At 40.0% G+C, this 24,779-nt stretch overlaps 1 protein-coding gene across 2 annotated transcripts in view; it reads right to left on the bottom strand.

Annotated features, from left to right (window-relative positions):
- The window catches only part of LOC136438196 (protein Jumonji-like), a 78,057-nt gene that overhangs the window by 29,421 nt on the left and 23,857 nt on the right, over positions 1–24,779 (bottom strand). For both annotated transcript variants that reach the window (XM_066432950.1, XM_066432951.1), the window contains exons 5-15: positions 23,765–23,914; positions 19,916–20,052; positions 18,434–19,474; positions 16,901–16,971; positions 14,359–14,440; positions 11,524–11,649; positions 10,114–10,185; positions 7,532–7,634; positions 6,003–6,064; positions 5,255–5,347; positions 3,159–3,241 (exon numbers count right to left, since the gene is read on the bottom strand). In XM_066432950.1, the coding sequence (XP_066289047.1) occupies positions 3,159–3,241; positions 5,255–5,347; positions 6,003–6,064; positions 7,532–7,634; positions 10,114–10,185; positions 11,524–11,649; positions 14,359–14,440; positions 16,901–16,971; positions 18,434–19,474; positions 19,916–20,052; positions 23,765–23,914 (2,020 nt within the window). The remainder of the gene's footprint in view (positions 1–3,158; positions 3,242–5,254; positions 5,348–6,002; positions 6,065–7,531; positions 7,635–10,113; positions 10,186–11,523; positions 11,650–14,358; positions 14,441–16,900; positions 16,972–18,433; positions 19,475–19,915; positions 20,053–23,764; positions 23,915–24,779) is intronic.

Here is a 24,779-nt window from a genome sequence, read left to right as displayed (position 1 = left end):
TGCAGCTGATGACAGAAGTGTACTGCAGTAAGGGGCGAAACACTGAGGAAGGCAGGTTCAGCTGATGACAGAAGTGTACTGCAGTAAGGGGCGAAACACTGAGGAAGGCAGGTTGCAGCTGATGACAGAAGTGTACTGCAGTAAGGGGCGAAACACTGAGGAAGGCAGGTTGCAGCTGATGACAGAAGTGTACTGCAGTAAGGGGCGAAACACTGAGGAAGGCAGGTTGCAGCTGATGACAGAAGTGTACTGCAGTAAGGGGCGAAACACTGAGGAAGGCAGGTTCAGCTGATGACAGAAGTGTACTGCAGTAAGGGGCGAAACACTGAGGAAGGCCGGTTGCAGCTGATGACAGAAGTGTACTGCAGTAAGGGGCGAAACACTGAGGAAGGCAGGTTCAGCTGATGACAGAAGTGTACTGCAGTAAGGGGCGAAACACTGAGGAAGGCCGGTTGCAGCTGATGACAGAAGTGTACTGCAGTAAGGGGCGAAACACTGAGGAAGGCAGGTTGCAGCTGATGACAGAAGTGTACTGCAGTAAGGGGCGAAACACTGAGGAAGGCAGGTTGCAGCTGATGACAGAAGTGTACTGCAGTAAGGGGCGAAACACTGAGGAAGGCCGGTTGCAGCTGATGACAGAAGTGTACTGCAGTAAGGGGCGAAACACTGAGGAAGGCAGGTTGCAGCTGATGACAGAAGTGTACTGCAGTAAGGGGCGAAACACTGAGGAAGGCAGGTTGCAGCTGATGACAGAAGTGTACTGCAGTAAGGGGCGAAACACTGAGGAAGGCCGGTTGCAGCTGATGACGGAAGTGTACTGCAGTAAGGGGCGAAACACTGAGGAAGGCAGGTTGCAGCTGATGACAGAAGTGTACTGCAGTAAGGGGCGAAACACTGAGGAAGGCAGGTTCAGCTGATGACAGAAGTGTACTGCAGTAAGGGGCGAAACACTGAGGAAGGCAGGTTGCAGCTGATGACGACCAGTGTGCAGCAGAGGACCCTCTGTATGAAGTAGGGTATTCTGGGAAGTCAGGAGGTCTAGAGGAAACTTGATGGCATCGGAACCAGGAGGTGTACAAAGAATTTTCCAAGGCCATGAAGGACCGCAGCTTCTACAGGACAACACTTCAGGGCCGATCGTAGACAACTGAGTACTCTTGGTTACCCAGGAAAAGTGAAAGTGTTTAGCTGTCAATTTGATATTTCGGCTGCGTTTTGGAATAGTATTAGTAAAATCTTGTTACACCGCCAACTCGAGGCAGTGTGGGATCCAGCAGACTTTGCATAACATGAAAATTCTAATGTAAACCGTTCTGAGCGTGGGTGCAAGTTACCATCGTGAACGCAAAATTTTAAACTGTTTCAGGTTGAATTGTAGCCGAAACGAATCAAACCGTTTTGATTTTTGCATCAAGAAAGGGGCCTTAAACATAGGAGGACTTTCCTTCCAACAACAGAAGGACTAAGGAACAAACTTCCAGAGACTATACATGTACAGTGTAGTTACCATTAGAGATAGACAGAAGTTCACATACGAAGCTAATTCTTTCCTCAGCATACACTGACAGCCATGACAGCGTTCTGTCTACCATCGGCAGTAGGCCAGCTGCTATAATGTTGTACGAAAATGATATAAGTTAAAAAGAAATAAAAAATACCACGGCACCAGAGACCAAATAACAAAAAAAAAAACTGTAAAATCATCTTAAAGACCTGTATCAAAAAATGAAGAAAAAAAGGTCTGGGGGATGTACTCACATACCAAATTTCAGCTCATTTGGCCCAAGAATGACTTGGATTATTATAATCGCTTTGAAGATTTGACAGGAGGAGGAGGAGAAGAAGAAAGAAACATGACGAAAAACACTATATTTTGCCTATACATATATTCTCTCTCTCTATCCAATTTAACGTCTTTTGTTCCCCATCATCTGGGGGTTAGACGTGCTTGCACATAGATGGGGAAGCCCCAGAACTCCTCATCAAGTGCAAGTCCTTTTTTGTAGCAAGAGTTTTTACGGCTGGATGCCCTTCCTAATGCCAACCCAAACCCTACTGCTGGGCTTAGGACATGGGAAATGTGTGTTAAGTGCCTTTCCCAAGGGCACAACGTCTGGGTGCATGTCCGGACATGTCTGGGTACTCCACTGGGGATTGAACCTGGGTCTTATTGGTTCATAGCCGGATGCTCTGCCACTGTGCTACACAGACGCCACATATTATTGACGAAATATAAAAAGTCAATGGAATATCATCAGAAAAATAGTATGGCCATCTATTTCCTCAGCATACACTGACAGCGTTTGTCTACCATCAGCAGTAGGACAGCTGCTATAATGTTGTACGAAAAATGATATATTAAGTTAAAAAGAAATAAAAAATTCTACGGCACCAGAGACCAAATAACAAAAAAAACAACAATAAAATCATTTTTAAGACCTGTATCAAAAAATGAAGAAAAAAAATGAAGAAAGAAACTGTGAATGCGTAATAGCAAAGCTAGGCCACATCAACCATGTTAACGGAAGCACAAGATGGGACCTTTATTCATATAAGAAAATTGCATTGTATATTCTAACTATAGCTGAAATTGTGACAGCTTTTATTTGTCTGTATAATCTGTAACAATTCGTCATCGTTACATAGAACAGACTTGATCCACTTAATTACAACTGTAGGTTTGCTCTTACATGATGGCGTGTTGGAAGTTTTGCAGGGGGATCTTCAAACAACTTCAATGATAACATTTTCTGACTGACCTGAAACCAACCCTCCTGTGTTGTTGAAATAAATAAACCAGGCAACAGTTGTTTCTTGCTAATTTCTAGGTGTTTGCTTGCTAACACCTAGAACAGACTTACCACTGTCTTGCTTTGCCTTGTGCAAATTGTACATTCATCTGTACATTCAATAACTGTACGATCATCAAACAAAAGCACATTCATTGTTGACACAACCTATAATATTTGAATACTTCAAGTGTCAGAGTCCATTGGTAAGTACCAGCAGATGGGCCCTATTATACACACACACCACTCTCTCTCTCTCTCTCTCTATATATATATTATTATTGTGAAATTAATTATACATAATTTCATCACAGTAGCAGACATGAGGAAAGGTGAATCATAGACTCTAAGGTATTTTGAAATGTTTACCTTCCAAGTGTTTTTGTATCCACTATTGATGTGTGAACTGCAGTGTGAATCAGCCTCTCATCCACAAGTTTCCAGTACTCATGCTGCAAAAAAAAAATCACATTATGTAGCTGCACACTTTCAGATTACTGATATATGTACATTTAGGCTATAAAGATCTAACGTAACGGTTATACACACATACACACACACATACACACATACAGATAGACACACCCAAAACTATATCTCCATTTTTCATGGAGATAATGACATCGTCCACCATCAGGGCAGCATAGAAAAGAGGATGTTGCTACAAAATTTAGTACTGGTCTTTGTGGTCACGACGTGACGACAACTCTTTCACCACCCTTGAAACGAAGGTATACATGTAATTGTTATATGTACATGTGCAGTGTTCTCGCCAGCCTGAAATTTTTACCCGTCATTTCAATTTTGCTTCGGGGAAGAACATATCGAGCGCCGAAGGTGCGAGGCGTCGCGCCGGAGGCGTGACCATTCTAGGGGGTGTTCTCCCCCGGAAAATTTTGAGATCTAGAACCTCTGAAACGCTATTTCCTGCATTTTGAGGGGAAAATTTCCTGGTAGAATAAGCTTAGTTTAATGACATCTCTTTCGGTGAAAAATTAAACAAGGATTTCAGGCTTAATTTTTTGGGGAGGCGTGCCGTCATCGCGGAAATATCAAATGTTCACAACTTCACACACAAGCTACACTTCTATGTTGTATACAATCGGCAAAGAAAATAAAATTTAGCACAAGAAAACTTTATTACGTATCAGCTACGTCCTACAAAAAATACACACAGAATAAGTTGGCAAAAATAAAACACAACTTTTCAACACTTGTTCCGTATGCGCCCTGTAATTATCGAACATAATGAGGAATTTGACACCCTACTTTGAGAAAGAACGCAATAAAGACGTCCATTTTTTTGCACCATGTTTTCCACGGTTAATTTCTCCGGTAACTGCACTGAATGTGTTCAAAAGTTGTCGATTCAAGCCTTCCAACAGCCGCTTCGTCGTGTGATCCTTGCAATTCCCGCCATTCCTCTAACATCTCGCAAATTCACGCTTAGCTGAAATCTCGCGAGTAGCGAGACTCGCATGTCATTGGTCGTTTTTTCTTGACGCGATGGAGACGTGCGCTGTGATTGGTGGATTACAATATCTGACGCCTGTTTACCATTTCTTGCGGGAGCAAAGCATGTTACTCAGCCGCCGCAGCTTGAACTTTAATACTGTAAAGCCTGATAGCTATAGGAGTATTTCAGAATTTTAAGGCTTCTTTGATGACAATAACTGACGGTGAACCGAGAGAGACAAAACAGAAATAAACGTCAGTCTGATGCCAAAACTGTAGTGGGGAGGGCGGCGCATGACGCCGAGTTTTCGACGGCCACCAAATATTACTAGCAACCACCACGGCGCTCTCTGTGTGTTGCTGGGGTTGTCGCCGGCGGGCATTAGAAATGATCTAGATTGCCCTCGTCACGAACTTCCGCTGATCCTCTGGAGTTTTTGAAAATTCTAAGCTCTGTCCAAATATCTTCACACACCGATTTTTGTCCATTAAAAATGACGGGTTGGGCAAAAATTTGGAACGTCATGAGCGACAAAAACCCGTCAAATGACGGGAGGACGGGCGCTGGCGAGAACACTGTACATGTGTATCATTTTGTGGGTCCGTTTGTGTGTGTGTCTTTTTAGACTGACAGTATCGGTGTGTGTGTCCTTCTGTCTATTAAATGTTTGGGTTCCTGAAAATTTGTGGTCAGCATAATTCAAGCATAATTTTGCGGGTATTAAAAAAGTGACAGAGAGGTGACATGGACATGGAATGATTTTTGGCAAAATTCCTTCCATGCTGCTGCCTATCAATGATGATGACAATATACATTACATGTAGAGTGTACATGAGCCTGCTGGATGGGGCTACACTTTCCTTGTAGGATATCTACATTTAGCTAATTACCTGTTGTAGAACACTGATGTTGTTGTAGATTACAACTGACAATGGGCCAGGATCTGCCATTGACAACAGGTGGGGGTCTTAAGTATCATTCTTCATAATTATCAAGAACAGGGACCCACCTCAACCTCCTGTGTGGTTGGCTCCTTCCGGAAACAGGTGTTGGAGACATTCCGTGCGATACGGTAGAAAGCAGACAAAGACATGGACTTTCCCTGGAAGACATGAACTCATTCAGTCCTTCTCATCTCAAACTGTAGATATTGGATGCCAAATGAATGACTCAATGTACATTGTATTCCTGCTGTCATAGCTTCATTTGCTTTTGGTTTGTAAAAATAACTCCAACATCCATTGATTTACCAAGATGAAGAACCAATATGCAGATGTCTTAGACACCTTTTCTCGGAAATGTTGGTCCCTTCAACTAAAAGATCTTAAAACATTTTCTTCCTCCATATAACTCTTAAACCAAGTATTAATTTACCTGTAAGTTCTTATCCCCTTGGGTGGCACTGTAGTGAGAAGGTTGCAGTCCCAAATGTGACATCTAGTTTATATCATTCTCCCCTTACACAATCTGTGCCAGAATCCATGGCCACTTCAGGCATGAACCAGGATAAGGGGCAGGAGCTTGTCAAAGCTTTAATGCTCTTAACATTTTGGCACATACATGTAAAATGTACATGTATGGCTTGATTTTGATATACAGTAGTGAGCAAAGTAACCTTTGTATCAAGACTGATATTACTGAACAGTATAATCCATATTCTAAGTGCAATAGCACAATATACATTTTACTATCATAATGAAGGTGATGATTTACTATGTCTGTGATATGACTTATTGAGAGTTGCTAGCTTGACTGACCCGCAGCATGCACTCATTGTAGAAATCCATGTCATCTTCATCGTCCTCATCCACACTACTATCTGAGGGAACAAGAACGACAGTTGCAGCAGGAAATGCCATACTGTGAAACACAGACAAAAATATTCAAATCTTGTAACATACAAAAACGACACTGTAACATATTCATTATGGCAGTGTTAATCTTGATGAAACAATCAACTAATGGAACAAATTAAAGAATAAGTTTTGCAGATTAAAGATTACCTTTTGTTATTTTAACATACTGTAGTCAAACCTGCCTAGACGACCACCTCTTCAAAGCGACCACCTGGCCATGGCGACCGCTTTTTCTCGGTCCCAAAAATTTTCCCAAAGGCACAAGCATTAAGCGGCCTGTCCAAGGTGACCACTTGTCCAACGCAACCACGACCGCAATGAATTGGGACCGCACAGAACCTTATCCGTGCCCATGGCGACCGCCTCAATTTTGGATTTTGCTGTCGGATTTCGCGGAATTGTTTTTAAGACCTTGACAGACAAAAATATATGGAATAGCATCGACTCCTCCATGCAGTGTTTTAATAAAATGTTCCCACTATAAACATTGTAAATACAAACTTTTTAAGGTTTGTGAATACTTTAATATCGATGTTGTTGTGCCCATCGTAATCTTATAGTTTACCGCAAGCTCGGTTTGGTTTACATTAAATTTTCAAAACGATTACGTAGTGCATGGCGTCAAAAAGGAAGATTTCACAGAAATTACTATCTATTTTTTGTATTTTCAACAAAAATGTGTCTGTGTCTTACTAAATTCAGCCGAAAAATGACTTTGCGGCAGGCAAAACATTGGTCGAGACATTTTGTTCCTTGGTCCCCGACGCCGTCTTGGTTTCGGCGCGGCCCAGATTGGCGTACCGATGACCTTTCTAAAACATGACGCTTCTGTGTATGAACATTAATTTTTAGAATACTCTCGTTGTTGATGAAAATTAATATTCTTATTTTCTTTTTATTTCCATGAATCTCACAAATCTTTGTTGGGCACCGCTTGCTTGTAATTGCCGGCGCTGTGCGTTCTGCTGCACTCTTACCTTTCGATGCGGTGTGACCTCTGCAGCGATATCAGAACGTTCTGTTTTCATCCTTCATTTGTCAGATCGGAAATTTTTGCCCCTTTTATCCAGCGGTCGGCCTCCGGGGCCCCAAAAAAAGGCTGGGGTCAGCAGGTGTTATCTAGGGATTTGTCTTTGACCTTAAAACTTGCGTGTTTGTGTACTCTTAACGTAACATGTGAATCAATGCGGGAGGGCGTTGCGAGATCATCGACGAATAAGTCCAGACTTGTTTGATATACATAATATGTATATCAAACAAGTCTTAGAGTCTGACATGAATTTTTTTTCTTTCTAATAGTATAGTATTGTATATAATCCACCAGGAGCAACATGCTAAATCCCCAAATCACTAAATCCTAAAATGTCTCTGACTCTTTTTTCTAGCTATGGAGAGCTTGGAGCATCTTTATCATTTAAAAATGTCGGTACCTTCCAAGGCACTGTCAGTATTGTCAGTATGTAGCTTGACCCAGCGTTGGCGCATGTCTTCACATTCATTTGTGACCTCCTGTTGTAACCTCTCCTTCTCCTCCTGGGCATAATCATCAACAGTAGAATCATTTAATAACTTACATGTACATGTAGGTACAGTAATGCGGGTGCTGCCTGCTTTATTAGCCCAAAACTGCTACTAGCTAGTGATACAAAGATAAGTCATCTATGTACATTTTGTACATGTTAGTCCAAATACCACCCTACCATGCAAGGCTATCTCCAGCATCTATCCTGGACAGAATTTTGCAACAAATGTAAATGTACATCTATGGAAAACAGTAGCCTCTTGATTTCACAATTTCTTCTGAAACGATCCACATGCAATGTGACAATCACTCAGTAACTGGCAAATACAAAGTCCTGACCAACAATAAACAATAGAATATCAAATTCCAGCATCAGAATCAACAGATCATTACCAAATACTGTACATGAATTGCAACATTTATACTTGCATGTATGTAACTTGCATAAATCATATCCGCTATCATCTTTATCATCTTCTCCACCCAAATAACAAAGTCATCCAAAGTACAAAAGTGTTATGTTAACAAAAAAGGCCATTCTAGCATTTCTTTATCAATTATGCAAATGAGGTCCAGATTTGCATAATCTATGTTAAATGATGTTCATATTTACTGAACTTGCAAATGCTGCAATTATGGAATTTTTGTCATTTAGCATCTATGGAATTATACCATTTTCTCATTGATTATGCAAATGAATTCAGTCTGTGTTCCTGTGTTCCACTCTTTCTAATTTACGGTGCACACCCCAGTTCTTCCGCGACCGGGGTCCGTGGTAGTGCGCAACAAAAAAGTGACGAAAGGGTTTCGAAGGGCTGTGTTGTAGTTCACGTTTCTCCGAACTGATAATTAGGTACTAGCATGGCTGAAAAGCATATGAATTGGTGTGTTTTGGTGAAAATTGTGTTTCGGTCCGAGCCACATTTCCAGATATCCATCCGCACTGATAGTGAAATGTCCCTTGGCCCGAGATTGACCTTTGTTGCGTTCTGTAGGTGATGTCGACATGCCTCGCGCCGTGGATGATTAAAGAAATTCAAGTATAACAATTTTCTTCATATTTGGCTTGATTAAATGCTAGGTTTTTGGCTTTCTGACAACATCATTCATTTCTACCTCGAAATTTTTATCCTACGCGAAAATTCCAAAATTTGCACATCATTTTTTACGTGAAAATTATGCTTTCTTCGTCTGATTTACTAAAATTAGAGAGGTTGAAGAAACAAAACTCAGTTGGTCTTGTAGCGGAAGGGGCTTTCACCCCATACACAGTTGATTTACTTCTGAATAATTCCCTGGAAGAGACAGTACCTAGACTTGAGGGCGTGCAGCCTCTAATTGAAACCCCAAATAAACTGGGGTGTGCTCCCTTAAACGGACCTGTCCTGCGAAAAATATTGACCATAATAGCCAACAAATTGCATTTTTCCCGGGAAACTGTGTAGCCCAGACCCAACCTGATCAACAAAATTTAGGATTTCACAAGTTTTAATATGGTTATTTAATGTCATATAATGTGCTGAATTGCCCCCCTACCAGGCCCTCCCTAGAACACGGCCAAACAAAAAGTGTGTTTGGTGAACATCGATGAAGTAACATTTACCAAAACATTGTTTTTTACATTATTCTACTACTTGGGCACTGGAATATTGCATATGTTTGTTTAACAGTGGCTCCTGCATCAAGTAGCAGACGTTTTCAATGACGAAAGCCTATGATACGTCATTTTCGTACTTTCCTGTCCAATCCAGTGTCAAGTTTGCTGTTGCACTAGTTTACAACATTCAAGCAAATAAGTCGCACAAATCAGAAGATACATCCCAAGGCTTGTTTATTGCACCGAGACCGACACCAATTTGTACAGCCTTTTCTCAGCAGATGCCCGTTTATACCTTCATAGCTGTTAGAAGTGCGGCTCAGACCGCCATCCTAACCAAAGATACATCATTTCACTTCGTTTTTCTACAAAATAAAAGAAATCTTGGCAGCGGAAACACAATGGGTAATAAGGCTAGGTCTATTCTCTATCAGTTAACACCCAAATAATAATTAAAATTCTAACTGCTTCCCGTAGAAGTACAGAACTTAAAATGGCACTGTTCTCACTGGAAAAGATAGCCAAGTGAATGTCATTGTGATGTCATGAAGTCAACTACGTTCTAGGCGGTTTGTAGCGTTTATTCTGGTCAGAAATAGAAGGAAACATGATGGAACTCATTGGATTAAAATCTTCCTCACTAATCATGCAAGTTATATCCTGATTTGAATAATTGTAACCTAAATCATTACTAAAGCTACATGTACCTATGTAGCGAAAATCACAATGACCTGTCAACCCCTTCTTCAGAAACATGTACATGTAACTAAAGAAACACAACCAATCATAATCAAATTTAAAAAATTATATCTATCACTTACTGTCTACATCCATCTTCCATAAGCTACACATGTACATGGTAGTGAGACAACGTAAAACACTTCAAAACTCACTTTTGGCAACATGTCGTAGGATAGTAGGTACTTGCAGTAGGCATCCTGTAGTTTGGCCATCCGGTCCTGAGCCTTCATGAAAAGACATTTTGAAGTTTTGTATGAATTCTGCTTACATGTACAGTAGGTCCCAATTGGAAAAAGGGGCCCCGCCAGGTAGTTCATGCACTGTTTTTGGCACATTCCGGCATGACCCCTACGTGGCCCTGTGGGACACCCTGCGGCTGTCGGGCTATTTTCGGGCCAGACTGGGCCCCAAATCATATCAACTTGAATTTAAATTCAACACGGGACCGGTTAACAAATAAACACAGTGAGCTAATTGTGCAAACACCGCGAGGTACTCCCTGGTACCCGGCAGTCCAATGGGACAAATTTGTGGCTTCGGGGCCCAGCCGGGACTACATCCCTGAAGGGTACAGGCACAATTGGGACCTAAGCATTCCAGGTACACAATGATTCATGTACTCCAATGTATGTTGGGTACACATATATGTAGATTATTTAGGGGAAGGAGAGGTTGCCCCCTCAACCATGATGTCTAGTCAACAGGTCCTTTCAAACAATGTCTGTTAAAAACAATGCATGGCTGTGACTTGTTTGGAATCATTGATAATAAGGCCATGCTGATTTGATTATGGATGACATCCGCGCACATCAATTTTGTCCATCTCCACACAAAAAAGTTTTCAGCCATATTGTGAATCATACAAAGCAGCTGCAGTATGAGAAAATATATGCAGTGAATTTTGCCACCCAAAAAAATTTCGAAAAACGGATACTGATGTCATAGGATGCAAAGTCAATTTCAAAGTCAAAGAAGAAGAATTTAAGGAACAAAAACGTATGTCTATAATAATTCAGTATACCATACTCTGAGTGTTTTGTTCATCCTTCCTGATCTCGTACATGTAGACTTCATAATGAAGCCAACTTTTTTTTTCCCAAACTTTTTTTTTTGTATTCGCACGCTCGCATCAGTTTTCTGGTTCCTGATGATGTCAATCCATATAATCAAATCAACATGGCCTAACATGGTAGTTTTATTACAAGACAGCTGAATTCTCTTGCAGACATACGTGCATGTGTTGTAATTTTGCATGATGAATGTGACCAGGCCCTAAGGTGTCGTTTCTGTTTTTCTCCAACTGCATTCAGTTTTTGCTCTACCAAAGATTTCATTCCCAAAAATTTCCTTTCATCATTCTCAGCTGATATAAAAAAATCTATGAGATGAAAGCCTGTTTGTTACTGAAGAGATCAGTAAGGTTGGCAGCTTAGTGTCGAATGTGTACATGTACACTTTGTTGTGTGGAGTTCTGGCAGTGTAAACATCGCAGGCATTTACAGGTAACATGCATGTACTGTAAATGAACTTCTACATTTGTACATTGTTGAAGGCAAACCTACAGCTTTTGGGATCCTGAGAGTGTCAGCAACTTTGCTCCACTTGTTTTTGTCAATGACCTGTTGAAGTCCACCAAACTGGGCCATGACTGTAGAAAACTGGGCCAGGTCCAGCTCACATCCTCCAACCTGGACAGGAATAAGCCAGTCAGAAGACATCGATCAAATAGGTGCCGCGATACCCTGGGTGCAGTGGATGGTGTTCTTGTTGCTTGAATGAGTTTTTTCTTCACCTAAAACTTTGTGGGGAACTTAAGACTGAGATAAGGCAGCACCTACAGCTGTAGCTAGATTCTACTTGTAGCTTGTTTTGCTGCCCATAAGATAGGCTGCTTATTGTCAGTGCCACAGAATATTTGCCATATCCCAGATGAGCATTGGACATTGCTTTAAAAAGAGGACCTGAAAAGGGGTATGCCTAAACACCACAAACCACCGCAAACGGGTCTAATATGTAGTGTACATGGGCAGGGACCTCATGTCACGCACTGAATACATTGTATATGTTGAAAATATATATAAATGATAATAAAATACTAAGCAAATCTTAAGTGTTAACCAGTTAAATCAAGTTATTCCGCTCATATCAAGATCGGAAGAATTTTTTGTCGCCATATTGGATCGTAATTGTATTTGAAGCTGAAAACACTCTGTGTACAAGTCTTATGACTTTATAATGATACAATTACACTATACTATAATCTATTACCAACAATAATCAATATCCACTTTTTATCGATAAATATCGTCTCGTCGTCTGTCAAGCTAGAGAAAAGGTATCAAAGAGTTCTCCACTACTGCAGACCCCGAACACCGACGATCCAATATGGCGGCCAAAAATTCTTCCGATCTTGATATGAGCGGAATAACTTGATTGAACTGGTAAACACTTAATTTGCTTCATATTTTTTATTCATTATTGCATATACAATGTATTCAGTGCGTGACATAAGGTCCCTGCCCATGTACACTGCATATTAGACCCGTTTGCGGTGGTTTGCGGTGGTTTGTGGTGTCTAGGCATACCGCCTGAAAAGTGCTGAAAAACAACGAAATTGGCAAGTCTTCCCTCAAAAATACATGCATATTAATTTGCATACACTGTAACCCCAAACCAACATTTCTTGCCACACAACTTTGTGCCAAGTTGTGGTTCTGTGGTATTGAACCGAATTTCAGACAGTGTGTATCTAAAAATGGTATTTGATCCATTCATATTGATTCAATCTAAACAGCATCCAAGAAGGCATCCATCCAGTCACTGACAAAAGACAGTGGATGCTGTCTGAAACGTTCGACTGTTTCAAAATCGTATCCAGTTGCTTCAGAGCAACTGTTTTTTGAACATCCAAGGAGGTTTGATGTTTATTTTGACTGATAAAAAATACAGTGTAGGAGAATAGTATGGTTATCAATCATACCGCAAAGGAGAGGACAGCAAAAAACTCAGACCAGGGCAGAGCTTGACGAGATCTATTCAAGTCATAACAGCATTTAAATGCATTGTCAGTGTTGGTGCTGAATGCTAATGCGCTGTTCTTAATTGTTTGCTTGTTCTTTAATATATGGCCAAACTTAATTGGTATGTCAACACAGTAGGCTTGTGGTCCTGAGAACCTGAACATTGCAAATCTTGGCGCCACCCCCTCACAGATCGATGGTCGGTGCCGCATTTTGCCCAGTCACAAATATGCATACCTACTGATTTTGACAATCGTTATCTTGATGAATAATACCATTTCTAACCTAGTTGCTTATGAATTGGTGTTTGCTGGTGTCTAGATCTGGGGACTTTTGTCTTTCTTTTGGATTATCGTTAGGGTTTACATTATGGTCAGAATTACATGTGGGCAAAACATGTTCGTGCTGAATACAAAGGCAGTCAGACTGGCACTGTCTTAATATGTTCTGATACCCTATGTTTTCTTTTATGTAACTGATAGTTTTACTTTGAGCTGTACTTTGTACAGAATGTATCATTTATTACCTTTGCCAAGAAGGTTATGTTTTCAGGTGAATGTGTGTGTCTGTTTGTGAACAGCATAACTCTAGAATGCCATGGGTGGAAATTAATATTTGGTATGAATTCAAATAAAACAATAGAACAACACTGCACTTTGTCTCAAATTGATTGCCATTGCGCCATACTGTGTAGTTTCACATGCACAACCATACTCTGCCAGTGCGGTCATCAAGCTGGCTATGCGCTTGCAGTAAATAATAAGCTTACGCCACCATTTCATCCAACCATTGTCTAATGATTGCGCAGTCAGCCTTTCTTAAAAGCATTTCTCGTTACATCATGGGTGACTGTTTCTTTGTAGAAAGAATTTTTGGCTTGTACCAAAATGGCAAAAGAGTTTACAATGCAAGCATGATGAAAAAAACTTAATGTCAAACATACAGGTCTACTTTGTGTTGATAAGTTCATTTGTGCATTACTGAGATCGGTTAGCCTTTTCTTGGTATAACCAAGGTGAAGATTTCATTCCAAGATTTCCAAGAATGCATTGTAAGATTGTAAGGCCCAGAGTATTGACAGGATGTTCCTGGTGGGCAAGTGGCAGAGGCGCTGAGTTGAGTTGCGTTTATTCAGATCCACAATTCTGAGTGTAATCTAGGTGGGGCAGGTTCATGCTCCCCTGGGAAATTTCAGATGTTCAAACCTGCAAAAATGCAGTTTTCCACATTTTGGGAGTCAAGTGACAATTAACAAATGTACAGGTTCAAACTTCTGAACCAACACGCACACCAGCAGGGCAGAGGCATTATAATAATCAAGTGGACGAAACTAACACACAAGCTGGTCCGTACACTCCATACATGAACTATACGTACCAGAGGTGATGACTCCAGGAAAATCTCCTGGCTTTGCAAGTGTTTCCTGATGCAGGCCAGCTTGGACACATTGGGCCCCCATCTGAATGATGGAAATATTCATCAGAGCACTGTTTGAGAACAGAAAAGTCAGTATCTAACTACTTGAAATTAGTCACACAGTACACAATACATACATTACCACCACCTCTGCATAGGGTCTTGGACCAGAGTTTGTTTTATAGTTTTGTATGTAGGCCGACACCCTCAGGCCTAAGGGCTAATATTCCGCCAAGAAAAGTAGGACAGAAAATGTAATCATTTCATCGAAAAGCAGTTTGTTGCTGCTTTGCGATGCACTTCTCAGTATTATCTGTTGCCTCTTTACTTTGGGTGGAAACTATTTAATAGTAAAATGTTAATTTTGGACAAGAAGATTATCTTTATCTTTTACACTTTTTTTATCAAAGCTGCTTGAAAAAACATTTCCTTGGGCAACAGATTATATGTGGGAAAATCATACTACATGTAGTAGTACTTTCTGTCTCTGGAAAAGGCAAATTAAAACAAATCCATGCCATAACTTTTTTGCAATCTCTGATGTAAATTCATTGAAAATGCATACAAAATGCTGGTATCTGGCTTATCAGGCAAAAAAAAAACACACCAAAGATCTACATGTACACGTGTACGTACTAAGCCAATACATATATAGTGCTTTAAAAAAGAGAGAATGCATTAAAAAAGACAGAAATGTTTAACATACATTATGTCAATACGTCATTTATGTCCATAGTCAGTTTTTTTTTTTAGAATAGACTAGTACAATTGTATTGACTGCCTTGTCATTGTTGCCATCCATTGTACCATGTACAGCTGTTGAGCAATAAAATTCATCCATTCAAATCAATGTTGCAACACCAGATAGATCAGGGCTCCACATAAAGAAGGGAATATTGAACTATCCCACTGATGACTTTTAAGTCGAAATTATTCTTTTCAATTTTCCTCTGTGATTTTGTTGAATTTCTACACATTCACTAGTTTCTAGTCATTTAGTGCCACTTTTCCGTTATGATTGATTTTGCTTATGCCAAATGTGGAATATGAATTATGTTTAAAAATAACTACATGTTTATTTGAACTTTTGTTTTTTTCATGATAAGCTCAAATCGGCATGCAGGCTGCTTTTCATTGAGGTCATGAGGGAAGAGGTAAGGGTCAGATACAATATAGCAGAGATACACAGTCATTGGAGTCCTAATAACTCTATCAACATTTATCACAATCATATTTATGGTACAATATACAATTGCTACAACATACAACATAGAGTAGGGTGAAAGCTGGTTCATGGTCTGTGTCCGTTTGTTTTGTTCATTTCCGTTACTTCAAGAGTCTCTTAAAGGAAGTCAGATTCGGAGCCGTACGTGTGTCTGGCGGTAGGCTGTTCCAGACATTTGGTCTGCGGTAGGCTACAAATCTTCTGAAGGTCTCTCGCTTGGCTTGTGCTTTGTCTGGTTGTCCGTGTACTTTGGTACAACGTACCATTGCTTCCAGATATATGTTTCCTCAAGGCAGAATTCAATGGATAAAAAATGCCACAAATTTAGCCCTGAGCGTGCTAAAGGGGTCAAATTGTTTTCTAAATCAAGGGGATTTTTCCTCCATGTGGACGTTTTCTTACCACAAATGATCTTTAACCTCGTGTTAACTAATCTACCATTAAACAATAATTGAAAACCTAAAATAATTCACTTGCAGAGCTCGAGACCAGGCCCTTGGACCTGCAACAACCTGAAATACTCATGGGCAACCTATCTTTTGCCATGGGTGAGAACAACAACTCCAGCTGAAAAAATGTTGGTTGGTGTTTTTTGATGATCAATCACACTTTGAGTCCACTTACATGTACAGGTCAGCAAAACAATATCTATTCAGTTATCTCGTGATAAGTTGTTACATAACTGGACAGGTCTATGGAGCACCACTTTTGAAAATTCCAACTAAGAAAGACCCTTTGACTCCATTGAATCAGATTGTGAAAAGTTTACAGATTGAAGTATAGCATTGATTTTTAACCTTCTCCCTGCTGCCAAACAGGGTAGACAATACAGATTTGGTGCTAAAAGGCTACTCAGCAGGGAGAAGGTTAAGGCTACAAGTTTCCAGACATTTAAGAGATGAGCAGCTAATTGGTAGCATTACATCTAAGACAAGTGCTTGACAGTCATGGTGAAATAGGGTTTACCTTGTAAATAGATAGACAAACAGTAGACAATCATCATGTCACAAAATACAGAGATCCCTTACTTTCAGGTACATGTACATGTCTTGTACTTTTGGGAGAAATTTGCAAATGACAAAGTAGTCCAACAAAACTCGAGCTGAATGTATTGTGAGAATTGTTACATATCAGTTTTAAGAGGGATCTTAGAGTACATAACCATTTGAAATGACCAAGTTATGTTCATTGAACAGTCCCAGCTTGTAATACACTGAAGTTGAGTCAGATGTACAGCACTTGAAAATAAGCACAACAACTGTTTTTACTATGTCTCACCTGTTGAAAAATCTGTGTACATACTGGATATCAGTGGTGAATCTCATGTCATCATTCAATTTGCACTCAGGCTGAAATGAAGAACATACAGGTGTCAGAATATTGTGGCTTAAGGGGGAAAACGAAGACTTGTTAAAACAAAGGAAATAAAATCATGAAAACAGAAGGCTGGCCCAGCCTTCTGTTTTCATGATTTTTTTTCAAAATTTTTTTTTTTTGAAACTAAAAATCAGTTAACCAAGATATCAAATTGGTGTGGCCTTAACATTTTGTTTTTACTTTGAGAATATCATGCCAAAAAGGAAAGGTTGGAAATTACTTCAAACTGGAACAGTAATTTGTCGACCAAAAATGTGAAAAATATACTTGAAAATGCAAGCTGAAATCATTACAAATCTAAAACAACTATCAAGAGAAATTAAATCATTTTTTATTCAATTATACAACACCTTGACCAGGTTGTTCAAAATATACATTGACTTCCAATCACAGTCTGGAATTAACGTTAATTCACGTAAAACCGGGATTTTTTCGATCCGAGTTACTTGAAACCAATCTGGCAGAACAAAAAACCATCCTTTTTTTCTGTTAGTCTGTCAATATCATGGATTACCTTAAGTTTGCACTAATGCTAGATATGTTATATTTTGTATGTGGTCGTGCTGATACCATAATATTGTAATTTGAAACTACCGTCCGCCGTACGCAGAATGTCGGTGCTCTCGGACAGGTGCTAACATTTTTTCGGGAGAGAAGATTTGTCATTGATATCTTGCCGCTAATTAGCTTTTATGTAGCAGCTACTGTTCCGACCTTGGCTTGAAAAGAGTTCTAAGGTCATATAAACGTCTCCAAGCAAGAAAAAAACACAAGACAAAACGGACATAGCGCACACATCAGGCCTTCGGTAACAACCCGTTTGTTGAGTCGGTAGAACGTCACTCTAAGTCGACCCTCACCGTCATGGCAACGTGTACATTTATTCATAGGGACGTTAGCTGGATGTTGTAGAAATGGTAACACCACTATTGTGCTTCAGCTTATGCTAGGAGCAAACTTTGAGGAAAACATCACCCCCAGACCACTATCACACACAGCAGTTAGACAAAAAGTGTTCCTCACAAACCTTTGACGTCTGCTGAATAAGCAGGATTCTGGGTAATAAATATGGTGGCGGGAAAAGGCCGTAGTGCCGTAGCCATAGGTTGCAGCAACAAAGTGGCGTTTTTGATGATTGATCACACTTAGAGTCCAGTTACAGGTTAGCAAAAGAGATTCATGTAAATAATTGTGTTTAGGAGGAAGCGGATGTGACATTTGTCTTATAAACCGGCAAACAACCATGTAGTGTGATTCTCCCACGAAGCCCTCAGACTGTGTCAATAAGGGACGGAGAGTTTTTGACGTCGTCATCTTCTAATGCATGGTTATCAAAGCTTTTCAGACAGTGTTCTGAATATGTTAGTCTGTCAGGTTTGCTCATAATCAATACAGTCACATACATTTAAATGTAGCTGAGAGCTTAACACTTACCCGCCAGGTCTTTGGAGGTACCACTTTGCAGATTCCATAAGGCTGTACTCGTTCCCTAATAGATTCAATGTATGATATGGGATCTTGGAATTCCTGAGTTGTAGGGTAGAAGACCGGGGCATCAATTATCTTTGGAGCAACAGTGGATGTGGAGCTGATGACAACATCCTCCCTCTTTGCCATTTGTGAGGTGGAACTTATTTTAGTATCAGAAATGGAGCACCTTCTCAGTTTACTCTGTTTTCTGTCATTGAATGTGTTCAAACCTGAAGAAACACTGCCTCCTTGCTCATCAGAAAGCCTTCCTTGTGGACAGCTGGCATTCTGGGCACAGCTAAAATCAGGAGAGGCAATTCTTTCACTCGAGTCATAACTAGAACGTTTATCTTTACATTGTAGTTGTAATATTGAAGCAGTCTTTAAATTACAAGCTTTAGAGTCACTCATTTTTGTGGCCTCTCCTTTTTTTGCATTTGGTTTGGCACCTTTGCTATTAGCATCGGACACTTGGCTCATACATTTTCTTGTCTGCATGCTTTTCCTTGTGGTACTGTTCCCGGCAACTGGGACTCTGTGACATTCCTTTTGAAGTCTGAAAGGTCTACCAGCCTTATCATCCATCTGACTTTGTTGCCTTGTTATTCTTTTGATTACCGGGGATGTCACTTCAGTTTCATGGATGAGTGATGTAGATATCTTCTTCCCATTTCTTTTACTTTTCACCTCATCTGACGCCTTGTGATTTGACATACTGGCACTGTTCTTGTGAACCTTTGTGGTATTGTTGACCTTGTCCTTGGAACATGAGGTCTTGAGGTTCGCTGTATACCTGCCATCTGGTGCTCGTTTCCTTCCTGAAGACGGACTTTTTTGGGTGGATTTCGCGTTGGTGAGGATGGGAGCTGTAGAACACTTGATAAGATCCAGCGGGGCCAAACTTGTTAGTGTGTTGGTGGGCTGTGCATGGCAAACCCGCCCTGGGGGAAGGGAGTGAGCTGACATCCTCACACATGAAGCTAGCATGGTCTTGCTGCCGTTTGTCTGCAAAAGAAAAAAAAAGCCAACGAAGATTAAACTGTACAATGTTGTTTCTAAAGTACATTATACATGTGTCTGTTGTATGCTGACTCATGGTGACTTGTGGAACACAGAAATGCTTAAACTATTCCTGGAATAGGAAATGGCTGTAATACTACAGCTTGCAGCATGTGTAATTTGGGTAGAGGAAATAACAAATGGATATGAATAATGCTAATAAAGACTTCATTTGTATAAATACAAGGTAGGAAAAGGCTTCTACAACAATACCTTGGCTATACATGATAGAGATTTCATGCATATGCTAATCAAGAAGAGGTGAGCATTATAATCATGCAGATTACAGTGTACCTGTTGTCATTTCCATTGTTAATGAGATACAAATGTAGTAAACACATGTAAATACAGCCTTTCTAACAACATTTACCAATAATTTGTGCTCACCTGTCTCCCTCTGGCAACAGCGGTGCAAAATTGCAGCCCCCCATCTGTAGACAGGCTGTCTGTAGACCCCTCACTAGCCTCAGAAGTATCACTATGTGGGCCAGATGGCCAAATCCCATCTGCCAATAACGTGCCACCTATACCAATGAAGAACAAACAATGACATGTCATCACTCAACACACCAGTTTCCCTGATGCTTCAGTGGTCACTACTTGAAGGTCAGGGGTTTCATGAAAGAGCATCTGTTCTCCCTGAGTCAGAAACATCATGATTGTTTGACTCACTGAGTGTGAGGACTAAGTGAACCAATAGAAGAGAAGCTCTACTACAATGTATATATAGTGATATAATTTCCAATTGGGTACCACTTAAGAGCCGAAATCCCACGTGCATCTGGTGGAGGTGTGCACCGATCACTTCTGGTTGAATGCAGTTCAATGACCTCCAATGGTGGATCAGATTTTATTGCATGCAAGTGGTCCTGATACTAGCAACATTTCTACCACACATGCCACTTCACACGTGTGGCTTAGTGCCTGGTCTCAATTTTTTGCGTTTCGGCGCATGCGCGCCGGAACGCATTGTCCTGGCTTTTACCTTCAAGGAAGGAACCAGGGAAGCTTGGTTCAACACTGTGTCGCACACAATAAGACCTTATATGGCAATACGTTCTCAAATCCTTGTATAGCCGTTGCCTTATATGGCAAGAGAGCACGAAAAGGCAGGCAGGCTAGATTTGCATGTGACACAGGACGGCGACCGCATGTAACTGCTACAACTGTTCGGAAATATCATTGCATTGTGGTTTCGGACTTTGATATCCTGAAAAATGACCATATTACATCTATTCCACAAGATTGCAGAAGAAAAAAAATGATTTCGTCAAGAAAACGACCAAAAATCGGCATAAATGATACCATATAGTGAGGTTATAGCATTACGTCCAAGGTGACTAGTTACGTACCGCAGCATGGCCGATCTGGCAACGCGAAGCACTTCGGACCCAGAAGATCCGGGTTCGTCTCCGTGCATGGATTGGTTCTTTTTTCTTTTTAGATATTGAATATCAAAAATATATATTGATATTATATTAATCTATCAATATCATATTTATGAATATCATTTTTTTTCATTAATAAATAAAGAAATATTTTATATTTGTTCTTTTTAAATATTCATTTAATATATACAAGGCCTTTGTCTTATGAACAGGACTTCATAGATTCCAAACCCGGCATTCGAATTTTTCTGTTCATTGTAATGGAAAATACCGTGCAGCGGCTCCTATGCGCGGTAAGATGATTCTTGCAAAACACTCGCCACTAAACTTCTATCCCCGATGTAAACAGAGGCTCTTGATGTTGTTTGCAAAACAGCGATTCTTTGTTACAGTAGCAAATGCTCCATTGTTCAGTATCGACTTCATTCAGACAACACGGACGTGGAAAGTGGCGCCCCTCGGCACAAAACTATGGGAATTTTCATGAATTTTAGCAAAATTACCCAGGAAAATAAGGAAGAAATGTTGTAAATGCGGAAACCAGAATGATACGGATGAGGTAGCTGTTGATTTGTTTGACATTTGGTAGTCATTTTAGATAGAACCTTAGCTGTTATGAACTTCTATTTCACTTAATTACCATAGTGCTGATGATTCAATGGTGCTTTTTCAAATTTTATGTTTTATTGCGTGCCATGTACATAATTACATTGATAGCTTAATGAGCCTATTATACATTTTACAAATAAGTACAAGTTGTAGGCCAAGACCAGCTTTTTCAAAAGCACTTAAGTTAAGTGACGTAACTTCAAAATTGCTTTCCCCAATCTGCCTTTCTCTATTAAAACAGTACTCATTTCCCAAAATGACAATTTTTCTTATAGACTGAACAGCCCTTGAGTGACTTCCTCTGGCAGATTTTACTTCAAGTAAAGGGAAAAGACAATTCACACTTATAAACGTAGCCGAAACGCCAGCTTTTTTTAAAAGCTCTTGTTGCCCTTGCTTCTGCCTGCCTTCCATCCTTCCAGTTTGCTATCTATACCTGCAGATAGGCCAGCCTATCGGGCTTCTCCCATCATCCATTTTGCTAATGGCGGACTATTGCATGTTGTTCTTTGTATCTACATGTTGTAAATATGTAAGTTGAATCCATTGATTTTAAATGATATCCAGAAGGGTGTGATGTTTATTTCGACTGATGAAATACAGTATCATCCTTGTCATAGTTAACATTCATCAGTGTCACTGACGCTTTTCTGATCACTCATTCTTGCTTTGAAGAGGATTTGGGGCTCTTTTTTTATCAAAAATTTTGCCGCCGAAATCACAGGAAGTGAAACAACAAAACAACAACATTGTTACTAATGTTAGGGATCTGTATTTCTTCTTCTACGGCAGATAACATACACAAAATGAACGAATTCATGTCTTACCACAACGTCATTGATCTTAGTATCTATGTTGGAGAGTCATTATGCAGGGATCGAAATACTTTTTTGGGGTTACTTGCAAAATTGCAAGTTAGCAAAAAGTTTATTTGCAATTTGAAAAATTAACTTGCAATATTAAAGTCGGTTTTTTTTGGGTTTGACTTCTTTTTTGGAAGCAGTGGAAGACGAAGTGTCCCACTTTTTTTGTAATGAGTGGGTTTTGGGAGGTTAACAAGGTTCTAGTTTTATTTTCGTCAGTAAACGTTTGGAAATTGTGGTAGGTTTTGGAGGCTTCTTTAAAAAGCTCTTTTCTTTCCCGATCATTGAAGGGGCAGTTTGAGATAAAATGTATTTCGTCCTCCACCGCTTTTGACATTCAGTAGTTACATAATCTTTCCCCCACAGGTAACTTTTTGTACCGCCCTTTCTCAATTTCAAGAGGGTGGGCGCTAATTCTAATTTTGCTAATTGCCGATCTTAGCTCAAAGTTAATATCTAGTAACAGTAAATATTTTTCCATTGAGTATTCTGTTTTCAGTTTTTTGTAAAATCTTAATTTACCATTATCTGTAGACAATTGATAAAGAAATGTTTGAATGAATGCATCTTCCAGCCTTTTCCTCAACAATGCACATATACGCTTCTTATCTAAAGGTAAATTCATAGAGTTCCAAAGAAAAGAGTAACCAGTATTGTCTTATATTTCTTTGACATGTTGTAGCCAGGAATTTTTGCAGCTGTTAACCAGTATATGTTGTTGACATAGTAATGCGTCTATCTGCAAGGGATGTGTGGAAAAGTCTAATTGTTTGAGACGTAACCAGTACTTGACTACACGAATGGATACCTCTACGTCTGTGGGGAATATTCCAAGTTCTGCTCTACAGGCTGAGCAGATTAAGAAAGAACTGTAGCTGAACTGAATATTGATAGCTGGTCATGAAAGAATTCTGAATCTGACTTTTTTTTACCAAATGGATGACGTCATCAAATTGATATCTACTTATCATCTGTAGTTAACAATACTTTTTACCTAATTAAAAAAAAATCATTTTCTAATAACTATGGCCACTTCATAGATATCAATTTGTGTGAACGTACATTTGTAGCTTTTATCATTATGTACACGGAAAACATTGTTTCATTTCAGTGTTATGTACCAAAGTGTTGTATTTTAGCTTTGAAAAAAATCAAATCAAGGGCAATAAAAAATTTGATGACGTCATCTATATGGTCCAAAATATCAGATTTAGAATTTTTTCATGACCAGTTATCAATAGTCAGTACTACAACAGTTTTTTCTTAATTCATTAGTGAGAAAACAATGGAAAGTAAAAAAAAACAATTTAGCCGAGGAGGAAACCTTAAGGTCAATGGGGAGGGCAATGCATGACAAGACCAAGCAAGGCACATACCACTTGGACTCTGTGTTGTTACACTGCTTGATGTGCTTGGGCTTTCAGGTTCTACACAGAGGGAGTCAGCTGTCACCTTCTCCAGGGAGGACAGGCAGCCGAGACAGCCCTGTTTAATCACATCCATCTCCTGGGGCAGTGCTGGTGTGGCTGGAGGGGACAAGGAAGAAAACAACAATCATTCTTTAATGTACAACTGTAACTATGTAAGTTGTAGCTATTAAGAAATTTTGAGTTTTTATGAGATGCAGTCAATTGAAGGAGAATGTTGGGGGTTCATGTGTACTTTGAATGGTACCCACTCCAGCAAACAGATGCTTATCAAGACAAAAATGTCGCAGGCAACGCAAACTGTGCATTATCATGAAAGCTCATCTGTGTTGCAAGCAATCATAATGCAATGCTACAGTAAGCTTTCTTTCAACACTAAGATATTCATGGATCAAATTTTCAACGACCACTGTCGCCTTCTTCATGATCAATAATGACCAATCACTTCCGAACGTAAACTCGCAAGAGTTGCAGACACATGACTGTATTGACACGTGTCTTTACGGATACGTGATGTCAGCAATTGGTCAAACGTGTCAGGACTACTTTATGAGAGGTATAAAGGAGGCCATATACATCATGGCACTCCAGCCATCACTAAACAGAGACAGTGGGCATTATAAACTTCCTGGCACGTTTGAACAATAGACCCCTTTCCAAATACCGCGGCCATTTTGAATCCAGGGCGCGCGCACGTGATTCGAGCGCGGGAAAAGTGAAGACCCGGTAAGTCCACAAGCCAGCGGTAAGGCGTCCCCAATAGAAACCAGCGTTGAGTTATCTTCGGCGGCGAGATGTTCTCCTCCTCGGTGAAATCCATCGATATATTTGCATGGCACAAGTAGATGATATTGTTGTGGAGACTTGGACTAGATATCGGCCAGTAAAATTGTGAATTTCTGCTACTTTTCCACAGTTTCTGCCGGGATGTTGAACGCGCGCTACAGTGATAAAATGCTGATAT

The sequence above is a fragment of the Branchiostoma lanceolatum genome, chromosome 7 (genome assembly GCF_035083965.1).
Source record: "Branchiostoma lanceolatum isolate klBraLanc5 chromosome 7, klBraLanc5.hap2, whole genome shotgun sequence".
NCBI lineage: Eukaryota > Metazoa > Chordata > Leptocardii > Amphioxiformes > Branchiostomatidae > Branchiostoma > Branchiostoma lanceolatum.
Note: the sequence above shows the minus strand (reverse complement) of the source record. Positions and strands in the feature narration are given on the sequence as shown.